The sequence below is a fragment of the Lepus europaeus genome, chromosome 14 (genome assembly GCF_033115175.1).
Source record: "Lepus europaeus isolate LE1 chromosome 14, mLepTim1.pri, whole genome shotgun sequence".
Lineage (NCBI taxonomy): Eukaryota > Metazoa > Chordata > Mammalia > Lagomorpha > Leporidae > Lepus > Lepus europaeus.
The window spans coordinates 97805298-97829418 of NC_084840.1; the positions used below are offsets into that span (position 1 = coordinate 97805298).

General features: G+C 50.9%; 1 protein-coding gene across 13 annotated transcripts in view; it reads left to right on the forward strand.

The window, feature by feature from the left end:
* PARD3 (par-3 family cell polarity regulator) overlaps positions 1-24121 on the forward strand; it is a 528240-nt gene that overhangs the window by 329207 nt on the left and 174912 nt on the right. For 6 of the 13 annotated variants that reach the window (XM_062211210.1, XM_062211216.1, XM_062211204.1 and 3 more), the window contains 3 exons: positions 2200-2351; positions 3376-3420; positions 8289-8516. In XM_062211210.1, the coding sequence (XP_062067194.1) occupies positions 2200-2351; positions 3376-3420; positions 8289-8516 (425 nt within the window). The remainder of the gene's footprint in view (positions 1-2199; positions 2352-3375; positions 3421-8288; positions 8517-24121) is intronic. The other 7 variants (XM_062211209.1, XM_062211211.1, XM_062211214.1 and 4 more) reach the window with 5 other exon arrangements.

The window sequence follows — 24121 nt, forward strand, 5'->3', positions numbered from 1 at the left end:
ACAGGACCCAGCGCCCATACGGGATGCCAGCTTCACCGGTGGCATCTCAACGCGCTGTGTCACGGCGCCAGCCCCTGTGCAGCCAAGCACTAGGCGTCACATGTGATGGGGCCCCTGGGACCCTGCCTCCTGTTGTAGAGATGAAGCACCACAGACTGACACAGAAGGCAAAGAGAACATTTGTCACAGTGTATCATCATCTTTGACAAAAGCACAGCACAGGTCATCCTTGGACTGCCTGTGCACAGTTTCCCTGGTCTCAGCTGAGGAAGTCAAGGTGCTCGGGTGTCAGAATTCAAGGAAGGCTCACTGTGCCGTGTTGACTCGGCCTGCGCGTGCCCTTGCAAAATGGTTGCCTGAAGTTCGGAGGCCCCTGCGCCCGGCCTGCCTCCCGAGGGGCCCTGCTCCCTCCGTGCAGGGGAGGGTAGAGGAGGCTTGTCCGAGCCCCTGCCGTGCTCCCAGGGACTGCAGGTTCCCGTCCCGGTAGTTGTGTTACTGTGATCCGTTGAGGTGGTCTGCATTCAGTGATACCTCACTGCTCGTGGCCTGTGGTTGGCGGCGTCTCCTACCCTTTGCCCTGGGCTGCTCCCTGGAGCTTCTGACGGTGGGTGAGGCGTTGTCGTCTTCATCGCTAGCCTGGGGAGACGCCTGGGCTGACATTTGAGATCCTGTAACCCCAGGGCACGGCGCTGTTCTGGGCACCCTCTTTTTCCTAACTCCTGGCTTAGGTGCCCAGAGCCAGCGACCGTTCAGGGACAGACGGTTGCTGTGGGGTTTCAGCCTCCAGCTCTGTCCTTCCACATGCGTGCGTGGTGATCCTCAGTGGGCTGTGGAGGGCGAGGGTACCTTGTTCCCATCAGACACGCGGGAGGCTGGGGTCCGTTCTGAGGGGTTGGTCAGCTGTGCAGTGGCCTCCTCACACTTGGCCATTGTCCCAGTACGCGTAGTGCCCGCAGCCCTGCTGGTGCTTCTTGGCTCTGTCTCAGATTCTTACAAGTAGAGATTCTGTGCTGTCTGCAGCCACTTTCCCTGGAGAGCTGTGCAGCGCGTACCCTGCCACCAGCCAGCGCCCATATGCTTCCTGTCGCCCGAGCTTGAGCCGCTGTGGTGCTGTCGCCCCATCAAATGTCGCCTACACTTAGTCACACTTCCCCCGGCTCCCTCTCATCTGTGCATCCCCAGCGTCTGTCTCGGCTTCTGCTTTCTTGTTTTCTTAGGAATTCAGGGGGTTGCAGGGCTTGTTTCTTACTCAGTTGTTTTGACCCGGGTGCCCAGCCCAGCACCTTTGTTCTCGGGAAGCTTTGGTAAATTCATTTCTTCTTCCTTGACTGAATGTTAGAGAAACTTCAGCCTCATGCAGCACCGTGCTGCTAGATGGTTTGTTATTTGTTTTTTTTTTTTTTCTTAAACATGACATAAAGACAATATGAGGGCTAGAATTCATCCTTGCTGAACGTTCTATTGAGTTGACACTCGTTCCCAGGATGTGTATATAATATATCATGTTTCATATAATATCTTCCCAAATATTCTGCTCACCCAAGGTCTGGACAATATCAGGCTCCCATTTTTTTTTTTTTTTTTAAATTTTTTACAGGCAGAGTGGACAGAGAGAGAGAGAGACAGAGAGAAAGGTCTTCCTTTGCCCTTGGTTTGCCCTCCAATGGCCACCATGGCCGGTGCACTGTGCTGATCCCACGGCAGGAGCCAGGTGCTTCTCCTGGTCTCCCATGGGGTGCAGGGCCCAAGCACTTGGGCCATCCTCCACTGCACTCCCTGGCCACAGCAGAGAGCTGGCCTGGAAGAGGGGCAACCGGGATAGAATCCAGCGCCCCGACCGGGAGTAGAACCTGGTGTGCCGGCGCCGCTAGGCGGAGGATTAGCCTATTGCGCCGCGGTGCCGGCCCAGGCTCCTTTGATATGATCACCTAGAAATGCTGCTGTGTTGTTAAACAGGTTTAAGAATTCAAGAGAAGGAAGTAGAGGAGAGAGGGGAAGTCCAGGTGGAGCAAGGGTGGCTGCCAGTGAGCAGTCGGTTCTGTGCTTTGCCTGCACTGTCCGTTCAGCCGCTGTCTTTGTGAAGTGTGTTTGAGGAGCACACACCCGTGTGCACGCATGACCCAGGTGTGTGAGGGCGCTCTAGATGGCCATCTGCTGTTTCCAGTTAATGGTTTGTGTTTCTCTTTGTCTTCACACCAGCTCTCTGAGTCCAGATGTCGATCCAGTTCTTGCTTTTCAACGAGAAGGATTCGGACGCCAGAGTATGTCAGAAAAGCGCACAAAGCAGTTTTCAGATGCCAGTCAATTGGATTTCGTTAAAACGCGAAAATCAAAAAGCATGGATTTAGGTAGTGAGTACAATCTCCATGAATCTTTATCTAAATTAGATTTAGATGCTTTCAGGATAAAATTGTGGTTCCCAACACATGTCTGTTTACGCTGAGCAATAGAGAAAATAAATGTGAAATATGGCAATTTGGCGAAAATTAGTTTTCCTCTGAGTTTGAGATAACCGTACTACTCCTAAGTGGCGTGTTTACATATGCAGTATGTTAACACGCAATATGTTAATATATATGTTTTCTTGTGAGAAACGAAACAAACACATGTGTATATTATGCTATATTCATGTATCTTTATTTTAAAAACATGTTTTAACACTTCAGCAACTTAAAACCAATTTCATTGAAATTGTATTTGGTTGGTTGTGGGATATTTTGAAAAAAATATTGGAGAGAAACCATTATCTCAATCCATGTCTGGAATTTGGTTACCATATGATAATCTTCTTTTCATTGCTATTCTTAAGGTTTATTTAATAGTTAAAGAAAAAAATCAAACTGTTGCTTTAATAATTATGCATTTAATCACAGTAATAATTTGACAATATTTTCTGTAGGGGAAATTAGGTCAGTAGGTGTTCAGTTGAACACCAGTCTGGTGGCCTGTGTGTATATACAAATCCACCAAAAAAACCCCGATTATATCTATAAATCGACGATTTTGAAAGCCCTTGTTGATCACCTGTAACTCACGCCTTTCTCTGGTGGCTGTTTGTACCTCAGGACTAAACGCATTCATTAATTTATTGTATGCATAAAGGAGGAATCGGGCGATGCCTTGCCTTGGCTAATTCCAACATGCTAACCCAGAAATAACACACGTGTCTGAGAGGAGATGACTGCGTGTGCATGGAGACACTGCTTTCCGCCCCTCTCCTGTTTTGGATGAGGAATGTTGGCTTGATTTTGCGTGTTATCTGCATGAAGTGTTACCTAAGAATTGTCACCTAACTGACACAGTCTGGGAATGGTTGCAGCATGTTGAGCTTTGGGGACTAACTGGGCTAACCATTCTACATTTACCTTTTAACAGTAGCTGACGAGACTAAACTCAATACAGTGGATGACCAGACATCAGGTAAGAACGGACAGCTAGGCTGTTGCCATAGAAACCATGGTCCAAGGAGCTTATCACAATTACAGGGCTGCCAATCACAGTGCGTGTCAACAGAAATCCTCCAGTCCTGCCGGGATGTTTTCACTGCGGGAAATCAAATTGTGTAAAAGAGGAAAAAATTTTCCAATGGGAGGAATTTATCAGTGATGTAAAAATAATTTAGTGGCTTCAGAACACCAAAGAACCACCCAGGTTTTCTTAATTACGTTTGTGTAGGAATGTTTCGTCACAGTTTAAACAAGAATCAGAGTCCTGGAAACGGGATGTCTCAAGTATCTATATGACATCTAGGTTGACCTTCAGAAAGCGATTCTCAGAGTGGAGATTTTGATTTGAGAGCTGACTGTGGATAGAGACATTCCCCACCCCCCTTCTCCCACAGCTTAGTGTCTAGTGTCACCCTTAGTCACTCAGAAAACCCCCTGTGTATTTCAGATGCAGGAATTGGTTATAATTGACGGGGCAGTGGGAGTGACTGCCGAATGCCTAAGCTCCATGTCGGCCCTTTGTGAGCTTGTCTTATCCTTATCCATGTGGAATTGGGTTTTCCAAGATGGTAGAATTTGCTTTTCATGTTATTGTCTAAAAATAATGAGTGGGAAGTCTTTCAGTGTAATACAAGGAGCTATATGCACTTGAGCCTTCATGATTTATTATTGTATTTTTGGGACCGTATTTTAATTATGCTCGCCTGGGTGAGTGCCCTCATGCTACTTACTCCTAATGAGCTTCCAGTCACCTTTTAGACCCACAGTCATAATCAGGTTTAGCCTGCGTGAAAAATGAGCACCCCAGGTATGAAAGTGGGGCTTACTGCAGACGTGGTTGGCGTTATCATGTTCTGTAGAGTCAAAGATAGATTATCAAAGTCACAGCCAGTGAATCATAAGATTAACTATGTTGGAACGCAATTAAGTGTGGCCTCAGCCTCTGCTAATTGGTTCTTTCTCTTATCGAACTTAAAAATGCATTGAAATTCTAACAAAGGTTAAAGAACAACATGGCTTGATAGTTCATATATGTAAAACAGTAATTTCTGGGGTTTTTATTAGTTGGTATTTCCTACCCGTGTTAATATTGCTGCAAACCAAATTGAACTCTTTAAGTTAAAAATGCATAGCTTTGTGTGCTAGGCCAGTTTGGTTAAATCAAATATTCTCCTTATTTCACCTCACTCAGAGCTACTACAAGGAAAAGCGTAATTTCTTGAGATTATTTTGAGAATAACAGTGATATCCAGATTTTAAACTAAAAGCTTGTAGTTTTTTTAGAAATTTTTTCATGAAAATCTAATCCAACTGGTATTTTTATGTTTGAGATATTAAATAAAGAGTTATTTTGTTTCTGCTCCATAAGTAATCTCTGCCACCAAACAAAATTGGGACAAAAAATGATGACATAGACTCCAGAGTGCTTTTGGACCTGCTGAGTTTAAATCTGCGTGGATAAAATATCTAAACTGGATCCTCCCCCACTCAGCATTAGACACTGAGGAGATTGTCCCGTGTGTTCCTGTCTTTGAATTTCCAAGACCATCATGTCTTTGCCGTTTTTATTCCCAAGGGCTTGGGGGAGAGTCATGTGCATTTCAGCACAGGTCATCTGTGTGGCCTGGGAGCCTTTCTCGCTAGAATGGAGTCCATCTCCCGAGCCCCTGGTAGAAGACATCCTCCACTTCCCTTCTCTCTGCCCGCTCGCCTGCCCTCCCTGGCTGCCTTCCTGTCTTCCTCCCTCCTGTCTCCCTCTCGTCTGTCAAATACTTGGCTCAAATACTGGATTCCTGCCACCCACATGGAAGACCTGAATGAAGTTCTCAGCTCCTGGCTTTGGTCTGAACCAGCCCTTGCTGTAGCAGGCATTTGGGAAGTGAACCAGCAGATGGGAGAGCTCGCTCGCTCTCTCTCTCTCTCTCTCTCTCTCTGCCTTTCAAATCAAATGAAAGTAAATAAACCAGCCTTTGTCAGTTTTACTGACAGATACGGCACCTCCTTGTGTGACACTCGCGTTGTGGGTCACACGTCTGGATTTTGTGTCTGAAGGACCTTAGGTCTGGTGGGCGGTGGGGTCTCTGTTGCAGCTCCCTGCCTCCAGTGCTGTAGCTTGGAGTCAGCATTGTGATACGGGAATGAATGGGTGTGGCTGTGTCCCAGCACAGTCTGCAGGCTGCAGATCCTTGTGGATCCGTAAGCGACAGGTGCCAGCAGTTTGTGCAAGTTGTCGTGAAGATCTTGTCTGGAGAGTGGTTGATGGGCTTCCCGTGAGCCCAGCACCCACCACCAGCAGCGACTGGCGCTTTGCCCAGATGTTTTATGGTGATGTCATGGATTTAGGGGAGGTCAGCTCTCTAGTCCATGTCGCAGCTTGCGCTGCTCATTGAGTTCGGCTTCATCCCGGCTTTTCTGATCAGATTTGCCGGTGTGTATGCTGAGGAGCACTTCTGAAATTATTAACACGCTCGTAAGTCTAAGCTGACTTCGTAAAGAGCTTAGCTTTTATAATAATCTTGATTGTGACTGGGAAATCTTTACTGGAGATAAGACACATGAACACGGAACATGCTTATCGACACGTACACGCGTGTACAAACATGCACACATGTACTCAGGTACACTTGTGTCCTTGGTGGAGGCAAGGAAGCTCTAAATATTTGCCTCCTGCATGTTTATGGAACTCAGATGCATCTGGTAAACTTTGAAAATTCTAGCCTAATGTATCCGGGATGAGATCTCGGTGCTAAATCTGGGAAGTATGGGGTGAAAATCCCTGCCCAGGGATGGTCTTTTCCTGCTGTGTTTGGTTCCTGATTTTTGTATTTAGTTCTTTGCAACAAAATCATTTTCCTGACTTCTATGAAGAATTTTGGAAAATGAGCTTTTCCAGTGTTACAGTGCTATCAAGAGAAAAATTCGATTTATTTCCTTGAAAGTAATATTCCATGTGTAGTTTTATCAAAAAATAATGAAATATGTACAAACCCTTATATGAAGAAAACTACATCATCCTTGTCTTCCCAGCATAATAATTCACAAAGTGCCGTTTCTTCACTAGAGTCATTTATCTGCCCTTGTTACTTTATCTCTTCTGAAATTTTAACTCATCCATTTGACAGGCAGTGGTGGGATGTGTGTTGGGTAGAGATCTGCCATCTGATGGTTCATTCCCCAAATATTTGCAGACTCAATCCAGATCTCCCATGTGGGTGACATGGAAACAATCCTGCTGCCTCCCCGGGTCTGCATTGGCAGGAACCTGGAGTCGGCAGTGGAGCCCGGACTCGAACCCGGGCACTACAGTTGGGACGCGAGAGCCTCACCCAGTTTCTTTCTGGCTGTGCTACACCACCACCCTCTCCGTATTATACCTTTTCATCATATCTGTGCTTATTAAAGCTGCTACCCCATTGTGAAAATTAGACGAGAGATGTTATGTAAATGAACCCCAAGAAGATAAGTCTTGTTTTGACGCTCATGATTTAATTTTCCTTCTGTCTTGTACTCTGAGCTATGGAAAGCCCATGTCACAACGATTTGTCTTGCAGCTAATAACATGACAAGGCTACTCCTTAATTATTGATCAACATATGGGCTGATGACCCCATGTAGAGATGAACTATTTAGTCCGTGTTTTCATCTGTCTTTTTAACAGCGTAAGGGAAGACCCACCGTTGGAACCGGGGCTGCCCAGGTGCTGGTGCAGAGCTGGTGTTCCAGTCACCGAGAGGCCAAATTAGCCTCCCCGAGCGCCAATTTGGGCGCTGATGGATGAGGCCGTCGCACTGGGTTAAAGAAATCGGCTTTGATTGCCTTCAAGGCTTGGTTCTGTTGGTATTATTATCGCAGGCCTTTCTGCCCCAGGTCGGCAAGAATGAGAGCCTGGTTTTGAATTTCCTGAATCCCCCTACATCCTTGGCAGTTGCTACATCTTCTTCCTTCTGTCTGTCGCCTGTTCTGTAAACAGGCCTTCTTCCCAGGCCTGGAGCTGCAAGAACTCAGATCTGTTCTTTGGTCTCCTCTCCTGGTGTGTGTGAGAGTTTGGGTTTGTGCCTGGGGCCGGAAGCCCTGATTGTCTTGGTGACAGGACCCCCACCCATGCTCCCTGGCCTTAGGCAGGCAGGGTTGTGGATCCGCTGTGTCCTGAGGGAGGGCCTCACCTCTGCTGCTGGTGCAGACGGTCCTCAGCTGCCCCAGAGCTCTCTCCATGAAGTGAACAAGCTCAGCTCTCCAATGCATGTCTGTCTGGTCTTTCTCACCATTTTTTTTTTTTTTTTCACAGATGACTTTCTGGCCTTTTCTGATTCTTTGAGGTTATTCATAAGATTTGGAGCGAAAGTGTTTGCCAAAAAATTCTCTGTTAGGACAGAAGTAGAAACTAATGACAGAGAGTGCTTCCTAGTAGTACAAACAGAGAAGACAGATACAATCTGTGCGAGAAATTCAGTAACTTCAGGTCAGACTTCTCTGATGTGAACCTCAGAATGCCGCAGTGCTCCCAGTCTGAAGCGTTTCCAGTGCCAACACGTTCTGAAGTTTCCGATTTTGAAGCCTTTTGGGGTTTGGATTTTTGGGGTTAGGGATGCTCAGCCTGTAGAGTAATTATTGCAAAATTTGAAAAACGCAGAGGCCCGACCTGCCTCTGGTCCCAAGCACTTTGGATCCAGGGTACTCAGCGGCTGTGACTCAATGTACCCATTAGCTCTTTACCGTCCATGTTCCAGCATTTGTCACTGAGTGAACTGTTGATGTCCCCCGCGTCCTCCCCGTATGTAGACGCCTGGGTGTGCAGGCTTCACACCTGGCATGCACTGACACTCTTTCCTGTTGACCTTCAAGGCTCCCCCAGCAGAGACGTGGGGCCCTCCCTGGGCCTGAAGAAGTCCAGCTCCCTGGAGAGCCTGCAGACGGCCGTGGCCGAGGCGACCCTCAACGGGGACATTCCTTTCCACCGCCCACGGCCGCGCATCATCCGAGGAAGGGGCTGCAACGAGAGCTTCCGGGCGGCCATCGACAAATCCTATGACAAGCCCGTGGCCGACGACGACGATGAAGGCATGGAGACCTGTAAGTCTGCGAGGGTCAGGAGAAGAACACTGAGCCTGCGGTCAGGGAGTAGCCATTCTCAGGTGTGCGCCATGGAACCCTGGGGGCTTCCGAAGAGCCCGCTCCCTGCCCACCCCGCAGCGGGATGGGTGATGTCTTAGCAGTTTGCGTAGTGACAAGAAGACGTGGTTTGCCCTTTTGTTCTCTCTCAAGTGTAAGTGAGGTTCTCTGGGGGCCGTGGGTCCTTAGGCTGGGTGCAGATAGCAGAAGAGCACCTGTGACTGGGAGAGGCGTGCAGCTGTGCCTCCTTCTCCCTAGCTGCTTCAGGAAGTGCGGTTGTTTTCAGTGCAGTGTCTGTTCCCATGGAGTTGTTTGTTGTTCTAAAGGGGTTGATGTTTTTCATCTTCTCAGCTTTAATTTGGTGCACATTGATGCATTGGAGCTACTTCCAGAAGACTTAGGTGTAGTCCCTTATAGTTCACGAGGTACAATGTTATGAGGCCGACGTGTCTGCTGTGTAGTGTCTGTTCCGTGGAGTCCCCCTGAGTGTGTGTGATGGACTGTGGGGTCGGGTCTTGTGGCACCTGCTTCCCATTTTTCAGAGCGCTCTGCCTCTGCTTCTGATGCGGCTTCCTGCGTGTGTTCACTCTGCAGAGCAGCAGTGCCGGCTCACGTTCGCGGGTTCCTGGCTCTCGTGTGGGAGGCCTTGATGAGATGCCTGGCCTTGGCCTGGCCCAGCTCTGATTGTTGCTGCCATTCGCGGAGTGAACTAGTGGATAAAAGATTTCTCATGCTGCTTTCCAAGTAAATAATAAAAATAAATGAGCTTTAAAAAATCTGTGATCTTAAAAAGATTATCATTTCATGCTTAGGGTTTAGTGTTGCCTTCCCTGCATGGAAGTAGCAATATATATTTCCGTATGTGTGCATGTATTTCTGATTTGCCAAGTATTTTCAGCCAAGAGTATTCCAAGTCAGAGGTTAATATGGATGAGCAGTATGTTTCCCATGGTGTGTCGAGGGAAAAAAGCAACATTTGTAAATGTGTGCAAGTGTGTGCTTCCGAGGGTTATGTTTGTAGTCAACATTTGTGGTACAGAAATAACCATCTATTTAAAAATTCTGGAAGAACTCTACTGATGTTCTTATTTAGAGAAGACTCAGAAGTCCCCAGAGTCTATAAAAATGATCAATTACTTGATGTTTACAACCAGTAGTTTACAGTATTGCATTTTATTTTCAAACATGAGTATACGTTGGCGATACTATAGCTAGCCCAAAGACAAAAGCAAAAAGCAGAATTCGTACTTTAAAACATTTCTGCGTTTTTATTTCCTTTGAGAGAGCAGGAATCTGAGAGATACAGACATTCAGAGACCTTCCATCAGCTGGTTCACTCTCCACATGACTGCAACAGCCAGGGTTGGGCCAGGCCAAATCCAGGAGGCCAGAGCTCCACCCTGGTCTCCTACATGGTGGCAGGGACCCAGGTCCTTGAGTTATCACCTTTACCTCCCTGAGTGCAGTAGCAGGAAGCTGGAATCAGAAATAGAGCCCGGATTCAGCCCGGGCGCTCCCATTGGGGTGCAGGGGTGGAGCCAGGATTCAGTCTGGGCGCTCCCATTGGGGTGCAGGGGTGCAGCCAGGCCTCGATCTGGGTGCTCCCATTGGGGTGCAGGGGTGGAGCCAGGATTCAGTCCGGGTGCTCCCATTGGGGTGCAGGGGTGGAGCCAGGATTCAGTCTGGGCGCTCCCATTGGGGTGCAGGGGTGCAGCCAGGCCTCTATCTGGGTGCTCCCATTGGGGTGCAGGGGTGGAGCCAGGATTCAGTCCGGGTGCTCCCATTGGGGTGCAGGGGTGGAGCAGGCCTCGATCTGGGCGCTCCCATTGGGGTGCAGGGGTGGAGCCAGGATTCAGTCCGGGTGCTCCCATTGGGGTGCAGGGGTGGAGTTAGGCAGGCACTCCCATTGGGGTGCAGGGGTGGAGCCAGGATTCAGTCCGGGTGCTCCCATTGGGGTGCAGGGGTGCAGCCAGGCCTCGATCTGGGCACTCCCATTGGGGTGCAGGGGTGGAGCAGGCCTCTATCTGGGCGCTCCCATTGGGGTGCAGGGGTGGAGTTAGGCAGGCGCTCCCATTGGGGTGCAGGGGTGGAGTTAGGCAGGCGCTCCCATTGGGGTGCAGGGGTGGAGCCAGGATTCAGTCCGGGTGCTCCCATTGGGGTGCAGGGGTGCAGCCAGGCCTCGATCTGGGCACCTCCATTGGGGTGCAGGGGTGGAGCAGGCCTCGATCTGGGCGCTCCCATTGGGGTGCAGGGGTGGAGTTAGGCAGGCGCTCCCATTGGGGTGCAGGGGTGGAGCCAGGATTCAGTCCGGGTGCTCCCATTGGGGTGCAGGGGTGCAGCCAGGCCTCGATCTGGGCACCTCCATTGGGGTGCAGGGGTGGAGCAGGCCTCTATCTGGGCGCTCCCATTGGGGTGCAGGGGTGGAGTTAGGCAGGCGCTCCCATTGGGGTGCAGGGGTGGAGCCAGGATTCAGTCCGGGCGCTCCCATTGGGGTGCAGAGGTGGAGCCAGGATTCAGTCTGGGCGCTCCCATTGGGGTGCAGGGGTGGAGCAGGCCTCTATCTGGGCGCTCCCATTGGGGTGCAGGGGTGGAGTTAGGCAGGCGCTCCCATTGGGGTGCAGGGGTGGAGCCAGGATTCAGTCCGGGTGCTCCCATTGGGGTGCAGGGGTGCAGCCAGGCCTCGATCTGGGCACTCCCATTGAGGTGCAGGGGTGGAGCAGGCCTCAATCTGGGTGCTCCCATTGGGGTGCAGGGGTGGAGCAGGCCTCGATCTGGGCGCTCCCATTGGGGTACAGGGGTGCAGCCAGGCCTCGATCTGGGCACTCCCATTGGGGTGCAGGGGTGGAGCCAGGATTCAGTCCGGGTGCTCCCATTGGGGTGCAGGGGTGGAGCAGGCCTCGATCTGGGCGCTCCCATTGGGGTGCAGGGGTGCAGCCAAACTCCTGCCTCAGAGAGTAGCAATAATTTACGTCGGTTATACATGGTTTGTGATCTAACACTTAGCAGAGCCACTTCTGTTACACATAGCTGGGCAGGCTGGCGAGCGAGAGAGCTTTAGATGAAGAATCGCGCACTCGGGAGGTTAGAAGCAGAGTGATGGGATTTCTGCCCGCACGCCAGGGACGACGGGCTTTGTGTGGCGACGTGATTTGCAGAGCAGAACTTGGGGCGGGCATGGCTGTGCTTCTGCCCCCTCCCCTGCCTCTCTGCCTAAACCTGGTGCTCCCAGGCCCACGCAGCTGGTTCTCGCCAGATCACAGTGCCTGTGAGCTGCCCAGCCTGGGCTCCGAGAGCCTGCGTCCTGGGAGTGCTCGGCTGTGCCGAGTCCTCTCCCGCTGTGACCCTCTTTCCTCACCGTCCTGACCACCATTCCCAGAGATCTGGCTTCTGTCTGTCCTGGAGGTGTCTTTAAAAAGAAAAAAAAAAAAAGGCTGGCGCCGTGGCTCACTCAGTTAATCCTCTGCCTGCGGCGCCGGCATCCCATATGGGCGCGGGTTCTAGTCCCAGTTGCTCCTCTTCCAGTCTAGCTCTCTGCTGTGGCCCGGGAAGGCAGTGGAAGATGGCCCAGGTCATCCAGGAGGAAGCACCTGGCTCCTGGCTTCAGATCAGCGCAGTGCACTGGCCGTAGCAGCCATTTGGGGGGTGAACCAACAGAAGGAAGACCTTTCTCATTGTCTAACTCTGCCTGTCAAATTATATATATATATATATATATATATATATATATGAGAGAGAGAGAGAACGAACTTTGGCTCCTTGCTTAATGTGCAGGTATGTTTCTCTGAGTGTGTGTGTGTGTGTGTGTATTTTGAAGCATCTTGGGTCTGGTTAAAGCGCTGTCTGCATTCCCAGGTAACCTGCGTTATTTCACATCGCGCATCACTCATTTCAGTTGCAGGCGGAGGTGAGCTCCTGTGAACACAGGGCATGTTCTTTATCCTGTAGGCTCGGCCTGTGGAGTCCCAGCCAGGTCCACGACTCCACAGCTGACTTTATCCCTAGATACGCTCACTTTCCTCTCCAAATAGGAACTGATGGATTTTGAATGGAAAAATAGTTTATTAGAGTGTACAGCTGTTTCACCAGTTTTGGAAAAAAATGGTAAATAGACAAATTTGTCAGCCAAAGATAGACGCTTGAGACATGTCCCCTAAATCACGCCGCGCCCACGGCAGCCCCAGTGACCTGTCTTGCTTTTGTAGACCTGTCTGCTGGACTCTGGAGTTAGGCAGAAGACAACTGCTGCACACTTCCGGCTTTTGCAGCTCTGTTATTGAACCTGCATTCCTAGGGGGGAGGGGGCAGGTGTTGGGCTCAGCAGTCACGTGGCTGCGTGTGGCACTCCCTGCGCTCCATGTCAGTGTCTGGGCTTGGCATCCCGCTCCTCTTTGATCCACGCTCTGCTAACGTGCACCAGGTGACAGCTCAACCAGTCGGGTCCCTACCTCCCACGGAGAGACCCAGTTAGGGTGATGGGCTCCTGGCTTCTGCCGGCCCAGCCCTTCCTATTGTGGGCAGTTGCAGAGTAAACAACCAGATGGAAGACACACATTTCTGTCTCTCTCCTTTTAAAGAAGGGGAGTGTGCACACACAAATCCAATTCTGATAACTTCATCCCATACACTTATTTTTTTTTTTTTTAATTTTTTTACTTTTTGACAGGCAGAGTGGACAGGGAGAGAGAGAGAGACAGAGAGAAAGGTCTTCCTTTGCCGTTGGTTCACCCTCCAATGGCTGCCGTGGCCGGCGCATCACGCTGATCCGAAGCCAGGAGCCAGGTGCTTCTCCTGGTCTCCCATGGGGTGCAGGGCCCAAGCACTTGGGCCATCCTCCACTGCCCTCCCAGGCCACAGCAGAGAGCTGGCCTGGAAGAGGAGCAACTGGGACAGAATCCGGCGCCCCAACCGGGACTAGAACCCGGTGTGCCGGCACCGCAAGGCGGAGGATTAGCCTAGTGAGCTGCGGTGCCGGCCCATGCCATACACTTCTAACAGTTTGAGATTTCGGTCAAACCACTAACATTCCTTGAGCTTTAATTTCTTCACTTGTAAAACTGGACATTTGGACGACGAGACCATTGACACTCCAGCTGACTGTAGGGACGTGTGTGGTTCGGTTAATAGGGAGCTATCAGCTTCACCCCTCACCCTCCTGTCACCACTCCTCTGCCTGGGCACCAGGATGGCTGGTAGGGTGGGGTTTGACCTGGTGGTTAAGATGCTTGTGTCCCGTATCTGAGCCCCCGGCTTGGATCCCTGGCTCCATCTCCGGATGAGTGCCCATTGCAGACTCTGGGAGGTGGCAGGTCATGCAAATAATTGAGTGTCATGTGGGACCCGCATTGAGTTCCCAGTTCTTAGTTTTGGTCTGGCCCAGCCCTGGCCATTGAGGGCACCTGGGGACTGAACTGTCTGATGAGGGATCTCTCTGTCTTGTCTGTCTCTCAGAAACAGACAGGTAGACAGATGAAGAAAAGGGAGCTTGCACTTTGAAGCAGCAGCATTAGAAGCCCTGGCGTAGGGCGTTTCTGAGGCCCCTCCTGGTTTATTAGCCCGTGGTTCTCACATGCGTTCTCTCTCGCACCTAAATCCTGCCTGCCGCCCTCTCGGCTCTGTGAGGCCTGTGCAGGGCACAGCACCGTGGCTGGCTTGGTCCTGCAAGGTGCAGCGAGTGATGGGGTCGCAGTGAGTGGTGGGCTCACAGGAGGCATGGGCAGCCCTGTGGGTATGGGAGCTGGGGAGTGAGGAGACCAGTGAGGCGGGAGGTGTGTGGTCCTGCATGGGCTGGCCTTTGGCTGCACCTGCTGTGCTGCCCTGGCCTTTGTGGGTCGTGGACGTTTCCTGCCTGGGCTGACTTGATTTTTGTTTTTTCAGAAGACAAAGAAGTCTGACAAGGGCAGGGGCCATTGCCTTTCTGTGTGGCCAATATGTGGGCCTTTCCACCTCCACGGTGAGAACGCGGTGGTGGCCAGGCGCCAGCACTCCCAGCCTGCTCTGTGCGCTTACTGGCCCTGTGCTCTCCCCGTCCACCATCGCCTCGGGGCTTGGCTTCTCAGGTCCTTTCTTGGACCTGGTTGGCTCAGTGCCAGCGTTCTGATGCGTGGGTGCTGTGTCCACATGGCACATGGCTCCGAACGTGGAGAGGGCTGTTGTCAGAGCTGTCAGCCTTTGTGACACAGGAGGCCTGTGAGGGTGCAGTGCGCCCTGGGGTTTTTGGGGTGCAGAGGGGCTGGTGTTGGAATACCGCCTGGGAGAGAGCAGGGTTACCTGTGCTGCTCTGTCTGTCCTCTGCTCTAACCTCAGGCTTGCCATCTGTGAATGGGGACACCTAGGAGCAGGGATTCATGGCTGTGTGCACGGTGGGCCCAGCCACTCCCTGGTGACAGTGCTTCATGGCTGTGAACAGACTGGCCTCCTCTCTGTGGTGGTGACTTCCTGGCACAGGCACAAGACAGAGGCCGAGCAGCTTGGGCGGGGGCCACGTGGGATCTGCTGTCTGTCATCTTCCTGTGGGGATGGCAGGAGCCAGCGTTTTTGTCTTCCATTTAATCCATCTGGCGCTCCATGTTGCTTGCGTCTGTCTGGATCAGGACGGAGCTTGGTTCGCTGGGACCCATTATCTCCGAGGCCCTACCTGTGTTTGACAGGTCAGGGCATCAGCAATCTGCTCCCTTCGCCATGCAAATTACCCGCCCAGCCTGGCGCGCAGCAAGCGGCTTCTGCTTCCCGGCACCCATCCCGTCTCTTGGCACCAGAACCCTGTGCGCAGTAACACTGCTTTGTTTAACTTCTAGAAAATTCATAATCCCGTTTTCCATAATTAAAAGTTGCCACAAAGCATGAGCCTCGTTATCAAGTCAGTAACAACGTCGTGGGGCTTTCGGAAATGAAACGCCTCAACGCTGAATGCCTCCTGCTGATCTGCGGATCCATCAAGTTCAGGTCTTCGCCGTGAGAAACCTGACGCCTTGCAGACACGTAGAGGCTACTTCTGAGTAACGTGCCTGCTGCCCTAGCTCTCTGTCCGGAGGTGAAGTACACAGGCTTAGGTTTCTAGCGTGAGATCGGAAGAAACTCCGTAGACTTGACTAAACTGGCTGCCTCGAGAGCTTCTGGTGACAATATGACATTGTTTTGTTACCGTACAGTCACAGAACTGCATCTGAGGTCTTTGTCTCTCCCAGCATTCATCTCTTCCCCACCCACCTTTCATTACCACCCATGTGAGCAAAATAATGCAAACGCAGTCTGATTTTATCTTGACCGAACCCCATTGAAGTATAGGAAGCCTCTGCGGAAGAACTCAGAAGACAGGTGTAAGGGTCCAAGCACTTTGCAAACTGGCTCCTATTTGGCTGATCCTTCTCCATGGGTGATTGGACGTTGATGTATGAGATCTTGTCGAACGGTGTTGGGAGGCGAACAGCCTATCCTGCCGTTTCTGCCAACCGTGTACATTAATATCCCCCTGTGGTTTAAGGAAAGGCACGGGGTTGACTCTCAGGGAGTTTCTGACTCCAGCGTGCGGGTCGGCCTGGGAGGCAGCACAGCTCCTTCCCTTGCGTTTTACGTGAAAAGTAACAAGCCGAAAGTGCGCCGGAGACTCACCTCTGCTTCTGATGGCATCCTGACTCCTCACCGTTATCCGGAGAAGCCGTCAGACCGCGCCGGGCCGCGGGCACACCCGGGAAGTATTAGAATTCTTGTCTTCAATCCTCCGTCCTTTGATTCTTCTAGAACATTAAACTTCCCAGTGGGAGGGCCCATCCCTAAGGAGGTGTGGGGTATTTCAGGTGCGTTCTGAGTGGTGGCGCCCAGAGCTGATACCGGGCTGTGGGTTGCTCGGGGACAACCCCTGGTCAGCACCCTGGTTCCAGTGCTGTTGGGCCAGCGTGGGGCGGTGAGAGCTTCCCTAGCACTGAGGTCTAAGATACGGGCGGAGCATGGATCAGAGTCGACCTTTAGAAACATGTGACGAGTTCCCGACTGCCGGGGCTGTGGGCCAGTGATGGGCCGCGTAGATGTGCCGGAGGTGGGAAGGCGAGTTCTGGCGGGGACCGACGAGACGCCATGCTGGCCCGCTCAGCAGTCCGTCAGGAAAGGCGGATGGTGAGGATGCTGACGGGCTTTGCTCACGAGCGCTTCGGGCACCCAGAAACGTGGGGTCCTCTCGCCGTGTTGCCGCTCCCTTTCCAAGCAGTCTTCGTTTTCCCTCTAGCGGCGGGATGTTACCCTGTCTTCCCAACCTAGCGCAGGCCCTCATTGTGAAGCGTGATCACGGTCTCCTAGCGGGCCGCTGGTCTGTGATCTTCAATCTACTGGTTCTGTCCCCAAATGGCACACAATAGTCAGGGCTGTGCTTGGGTGAGGCTGGGAGCCAGGAACTCCCATGGGGGGCAGGGACCAAGTACTTGAGCCTTCCGTTCCGGATCCTTCCTGTCTACACTGTGCACATCCCACGAGGTGCAGCTCCTTACGCAGTGCTGTTTGCACTAGTTTGGCCACACCAAGAAGCTGTGCCTGAGCAGTCTGGTTTTCCCTGGACCCTCTGGAGCCCCCTGAGTCTACAGAATATGCCTGGGACTGTGAGTGGGAAGTGCTTTCTCAACATCGAGAAGTTTTCGTAGATCCCTCAGTATGGCTTCTGTTTCATGGCCATTAAGAACACAGACATTCTGATTCTCAGAGAGAAGGAAAGGAGAACAAAGGAGTTCATGATGTGTCGTTGAGTGCCGTATCTTTGCATTTTTATGCTTCTGTGTTTCGTTCTGCAAAAGATTCTGGGCAGTGGAATCTTCAACACAGCAGACGTTGCTTTGTGTCTTGTTAAAACAGAGCTGACTTCTTGTTTCAAACACAATTTCCAGTGGCAGTTTTAACTGGAGTTGTCAGCGTGGCCATTCAGTTCCACGCGGTCAGCAGGGACAGGAGTGCCGTGACTGGGCTGTCCATTGTCTTGTGGACTGGAAACAGCCCGCGCATGGGCTCCCCTGTGTTGCTAAGGCCACCTGGTGTGTGGGGCTTTGCAGTGTTGTCTGGGATGGGGTGGTGAGGGGGACTCCACGCTCACCTGTGGGAGCGTCCCACTGGCTCCATGGCAGGGCACAGCTCACGGAGAAGTGTGGAGCGTGAGGCAGGTGGGAGGAGGGGCTCCTGGGACGCAGCCCCAGCTCTGTGGGAGGGTGACACGTGGCTCTTACCCCACCATCCACACAGGTTTACAAAGGTGGAATCTATGTTTAGGGTAGAGTGGCTTCGGGGTCATCTGTCTTCAGGGCCGTCTCTCTCTAAAGGGCATCAGTTGGACATCTGGTAGCCGCAGAAGCCCCCTGTGGCCCCTCAGTCACACGTGTTGCCCGGGCCACCACCTTGACAGTCTGGGTTCTTCTAGCACTTCCGAGACCCCACGCTTCGCCATAAAAGCTCCCCAAGACTTGATGTTTCCTGCAGCTTTGTGAGGGGCAAGGGAGAGTTATCTTTGGTTTCAGAAAAGGCTGTCTTTCCACCGCTGAGAGCTCACAGATGTTAAAAGTCAGAGTCCAGAACAGCAGATCCGCTATCAGACTCCATCTGGATCACTAGCTGTTCATCTCCTAATTTTCTTTCTTTCCCAGAGAAACAAAAATAGTGTTTACGTCCCCAGTGTGCTCCGGTCCTGGCAGGACCTGGCAGTGCCGCCGAGTCCAGTTCTCATTGGCTTCTATTGCATTTTTTTAACCTAACATTATTTAGTGGAGAATCGAGATGGGCAGTATTAGCTAAATCTGGAGAAGTTGCTGATGGCTCGTTTCCACTGAAGTTTCACGTCTGATCCTTTGTTTGCCAAAGTGCGATGCTCATGGCGCTGGACGGGCTGAGCATCCCTAACCCTCGGGCGATTTTCTCTGGATGGGGGGAGTCACAGACTTCTGCATGCCGTTGGCTCATCCAATCCCGTGGTGGTTCACTGACAGACATTCAGCATTGCTTAGTTTGGCCTTGCCCTCGAGAGAGTACTTGTTGGATGGTCAGTAAGAAGTGGATTTATGTTATCCTTGTAGTTTTGCATGTCCTGTACTTCCTGGTCAGTCACACTGTAGATGTTCCGTAACTGTTTTGCCGTGAGATTTGTACAGCGTACTTGTTAGGATGCACTCAGCAGCATTTAATAGAAGATCTGACTCAGTCCAGCTCACACCCAGAGGAGACACACCATTTGTCATCACTGAATCCTGGAGTTGGGCAGCTTTGAGGTTTCTTTATTAAAGATTTATTTATTTGTTTATTTGAAGGCAGAGGTGGAGGCGGGGGTGGGGGGCGTCTTCCATCCGCTGGTTTACTCCCCGAGTGGCCACAATGGCCGGAGCTGGGCTGATCAGGAGCCAGGAGCCAGGAGTTTCTTTCTGGTCTCCGTGTGGGTGCAGGGGCCCAAGGACTTGGGCCGTCTTCTGCTGTTTTCCCAGGCCATAGCTGGATCGGAAGTGGAGCAGCCAGGACTCAAACCATATGGGGTGCCAGCATGGCAGCTAGAGGCATGCCACGGCACTGGTGCCTGAGGTTCATTATTCCGTAACCTAGCGGTGTCTCCAAAGGCCCAAGGTCTCCTGCCTCCTCCTCTCCCACTCTCCACGACTCTGTTCATTCACAGGGTACTTGCTGGTGCTTAGAGACTTTCTGTTTCCTGATCACATGTCATGGCTATGAGTGAGCTGTCTCCCCAAGCATGTAGTATGTCCATTTCAGTGTAACTACCATGGACCAACAAGTCAACCAGGCCTGGCGCCTAGGAGCTGGTGTGACCTTAATAAAGATTCCCCAACTTGGAGCTGGGTTGCATTCATGAACAGTCAGGGTCCCGTTAGGAAGAAGAGAGGGAGAAATCACTGGATGAGCATCCAGCAAAGATGGACAGGAATGTCACCTCTCAATTCAAGAGTAAAGCCTGGTGACCGTGGGGCGCAGTCTGCTCTGGACAGGGAGCTGCTCGTGATGGCTGAGATGGGCAGCACTGATGGCGCGGGTGCAGTTCTCTGGGTTCCAGGTCCCCGTGGCAGTGAACACGAGTGCCCACTCTTCCAGACCTTGTGCTAGTCTAGTCTCCACGTGGTTCCTTTAAGAATTGAGCAGCTTGGTTCTTAACGTGAACTAGAATTTTAACTGAGGTTCGTTCGGCATGTGCTGAAAACACGGTAATTAGGGACGCCTTAATTGCAGAAGGACTGTGCTGTCGTAAGGAGAAACGAGCAGCTTCATGCTATGCCTTCTTTCAGACAAGAAGTTTGCAAATACTGTCCTTCTAAGCAGTCACATGGGAAAGCCGCTGACAGTTCAACGTGGAGCAAGTTAAAACAGGCAGAGAAGCAGTCAACAATGGAACTCTGGAAGGAGATGCTTTCATTGTGCAGGCTGTACGTAAAAGGAGAGAAAATCTGTAACAAGCAGCAGAATTTATATAGAGTAGAGCAGCACGACGGATGCAGCATTTAAAATAGTGAATTATCTAACTACGGGTTTATTAAGTTCTTGGCTTGTAATCTACTCCATGAACACGATAGATCGAGCCATTTACTGCTAATATATCGCTAGTGCTTGTCCTACGTGAAGCATTGTTTGTATGATTTTTTTGTCCTATTTTGTTCTGGTAACTGTGTGACTATTTTGTGTTTTCTTAGTTTAAAATATTTCAGTTGTTATAAAGTTAGTATTAAATGGACAGAATTTGGTTTTAACACTTAAAATCTGACTTCCGTGTTGGAGTTTTTGAATATATATATATATGTGTTCAAAAATTAAGCATGTACAACTGACTTATTTGAGCTTTATCAAACCATAGTCTTTCTTCAGAGGGGAAAGATAAAGTGAGAGGTTCTTATTTTTTTTTCTACCAAATGATTTCAGAATTTGAAGCATATATAACATGGAACTCTAAAAGAACATCTTATGTTTGTACATGTGAAGATACATATTGCTAAATATTTTTAATTAGCTGGCATTGAGAGGGATTGGTTAAGTCAGTACACCCCCAGCAGAGTTGCTGGGTAAAGCATAATCTAAATTGGAATGTTTAGAACAAGCATAAAGAATCCTCAAATGTATCTTTGTAAACCGTCTTCTGTCTTGGGCAGGAAACTGAGGTAGGAGCTCTAATTTCTTAAAATGAGATATAGAAACCAATGTTAGTAGATGATTTAGTACTTTATATCACCCAGCTTAGAAAATAAGTTGCATTACATATATCAGAAAATTATTGCAAATATGAAAACTTGGCACCAAGCGTGCCGTCAGCATACAGTGAGCTGTGGAGGCACTGCCTTGGTTCCGCTGCCGAGCCAAGAGTAGAGCAGACATATGCCCCTTGAGCCCCTGCCAGCACTGTTAGGCAGAGAGCGAGCAGAATCACTCCTGGTCCTCCATTCATGATTTATGATAATGGCTCCTGTGGAAGACTGAGTCATTTACGTTTATTGAGCTCATTGTTTTGTTTATAGTTTCAGACGTGGTAGAGGGTCGTTAAATCCATTAGGTGACACATATAGCACTGATAACAATAGCATAAAGATATACCAGAAACCAATGAGAGTGAAGCCAAAGGGCACTGGGCATTCCTGTCGTTGCTGGGGCTGGGTTGTGGTCACCACGTCTGCTTGACTGGCGGGCGAGAGGCATTTCTCTGAAGATGGAAGGGGACACGCGGGGGTGAGGAAGCCGTCAGTCCCATTTCACCCGTGGTTCTGGGGTAAACAGCCACTGCTGAGCCGCTGCTGTCCCCGAGCAGTCAGAGGCTGAGACGGTACGCGAGGTGCGACTGCAGAAGTGCGCAGGAAAGGCAGTGAGGATGCAGGGTGAAAGTGGTTTCTGTGTGGGAATCCTAGAGATCACCAGCGTCTGTGGTTCATTCGTGTTAACAGAAGACCTAGCTTTGTAGCTCCCAGGACCTTGGGAGAATTGTTTAATAATGAGCTGACCAGTGATCCAGAGTTTGTGACCACACCCACTTCCCGTGGTCTGCAGGCACAGGGAGTATGCCCTGTTCAGGGCGGTAGGGATGACGCTGCCACCCTGTGGGAGCAGCCGTCTGGAAAGGCCACGTGTGATCATCAAGGCCAGGACGTTTTTCTCTGCTCTGTGTGTAATGCAACGATTCCAGCCTCTGGGTGGTGTTTGACCTCGGGGGCGAGGTATCTGCATGCTGCACGGGAGTACCGGGATTTGTGTCCTGCCTCTGTCCAGTTCTAGCTTCCTTCTAATGAGGCAGCAGGTAATGGCTAAAGTACCTGCCACCCGTGTGGGATACCAGGGTTGAGTTCTTGGCTCCTGTTTTCCACCTGGCGCAGTGCTCACGATCTCACTCCCTTTCTCTCTGTTTATGTCCCTTTCTGCCTGTTTATGTCTGTCTGGCTCTCAAATAAAAACAGCTGCAGCTTATCATCGTAAGACTGAGGGTTTTCATGACTCTGCATCTGAAAGTTGTGCCTGGTTTCTTCTGACAAACCTGTACAGGAGCTATCAGTTGCTGGAGTTGCTGAAGTTCACGTGCAGTGATGCAAGCGTAGAAAGTGTGCAATGATGCGAGAGGAAAGGAAGGGCTGCTTCCCCTCCGAGGAGAAGGACGAAGTTACTCTCAGTGAGCTGCACAGCACTTCCAGGTTCCCACACGGTTCTGTTTTCAGTCCTTGCAGCTAGGGTGTGAGTTGCTGGAATGGAAAATGTGTGGACTTTTTAACCAAATGTATCAAAAGAAGAACTCTGCAACTTTGTCTTTGTGTAGTGCTAAATGGCTGGTTTTTAAAAATACAACTGTAGCACTTGGGCCTGACAGGCATTGCTTGATTGTCTCCTCTGTGATCTGTGGGAGTTTGGTAGCAGAACACTAAGATATCAGACTGTGTTGTCTGGTCCGTCCACACTGCATGTTGCTTATTCAACGGCTCCTCGCTAGCGGAGAGACCAGACCCCAGTTCCCTGGCTGCCTCCGCTAGACCGAGAGGTCAGCTCCTTGCAGTCAGTTGGGAAGAAGCCTGCTGTCCCATTGGGCCCTCAGGTACTGGAAGCACAGCAACGCTGACCATACTTTATGTGTTGATGCTGGAAATAAAAATCCAAGCACTGGCTTGAAACCCCTGTAACGCCTGCTGTCTCTGGAAGACAACTTCAGATACCGGTCTCAGAAAAGATTTCTCCACACATCCTTCTTCTTACTTAGTAGAGAAATTCTCGAAGGCCTTTTGGTAGAGGGAAGCTTACTTTAATCTCCTGTCATTCACGTGCAAAATAACTGGAGTATTGCAATGCCCTTGGACCCTCCGCTGACCGAGTGTTGGTTCCAGGAATAGATAGGACACGGTCAGCACTGAGAAGTTTTATCTGCGAAGCCTGGTGGGTTGACGTCATTGATTGGTTCATAGTTGTTTCCCGTCCTCCTCTGTCCAGCTACTATTGTGGAGCTGGGCACGTACAATTGTTACCGGAGAAATGCAGGCTTCTTGTCTTCGCGCAAGAAAGAATTCAGGCGTGAGGCAGAGTAGTGGAAAGTAAAAAGTAGCAAAGTTTATTAGGGCAGGGACATCCGCAAGAACGGATGGGCCCCTCTCCAGACAGGACCTGGGAGAGTGCCCAGTCGCTCGGGCGGGGGGAAGGAGCGAGGTTCCATGGTTGAGTGGAGAGAGTACACCTGGCCAGACCAGGCGGGCGGCTCAGCAGAGAGGCAGAGGGCTGAGCGCGCAGTCCGGTTGAGGTCAGGGGTTTTTAAGGAGATGGGTCTCTGTCTTCACACATCGTCTCCTGAAACAAAGGATTTTATGGCTGTAAATATTAAGAAGCTCCTATCTGAGTTTTCCCCTGAAGGTGTCAGACAGGAGGAAGCCTAGCTGGTGCCATCCTGGGTTCAGAGGAAGGGTGAGCAGGACCCCCTGGAGAATCGGGATCCGGAGCTGGGTGTTTGAGATGCAGACACTGGGCTGCACCTGGGAGATTGTGGAAGATTTGTCAGACAGAAGGGGCAGGGACCCCCACCTGGCAGGTTATCAGGTAGAAGGGGCAGGGCAGGATGCGAAGGCCGGGGCTGCCCACCTGGCAGGTTATCAGGTAGAAGGGGCAGGGCAGGATGCGAAGGCCGGGGCTGCCCCTGAAACATTATCGGGATGACTTTGAGATGCAGATGCATATGCTGGACATAGACATCTTCTCTTTAGGCCTTTATGTCGCACACACATAAGCTCATATCTGACTTCCTACCCAACACAATGACTTAGAACATACAGAGCGTTCATGTGTGGTGTCGGCTTTGTGCAGTGATACTATAACCAAAAGTCACAGATGCTGAGGTTGTGCACCCTGGCAACAGGCAGACAGATTCACTCTCGTGTGCAGTCACCCTAAGTGGGTACATCTGGGGGCCCGAGGAAAGGGGTCCTTGTGCTGACCCTGATGTGCCTACTTATGAGCAGTGTAATTTGACTACTTTTAATTTTAACTACTTTTAGCCGAGTTAATCTGTGTTTTCCTTGTCCGAGGAAAAAGACAACAATTGCGATGGGCTGCTTATCCTTTCTTGGCATCCTGCAAATGAGGTGTGCAGGCCCCTTGGG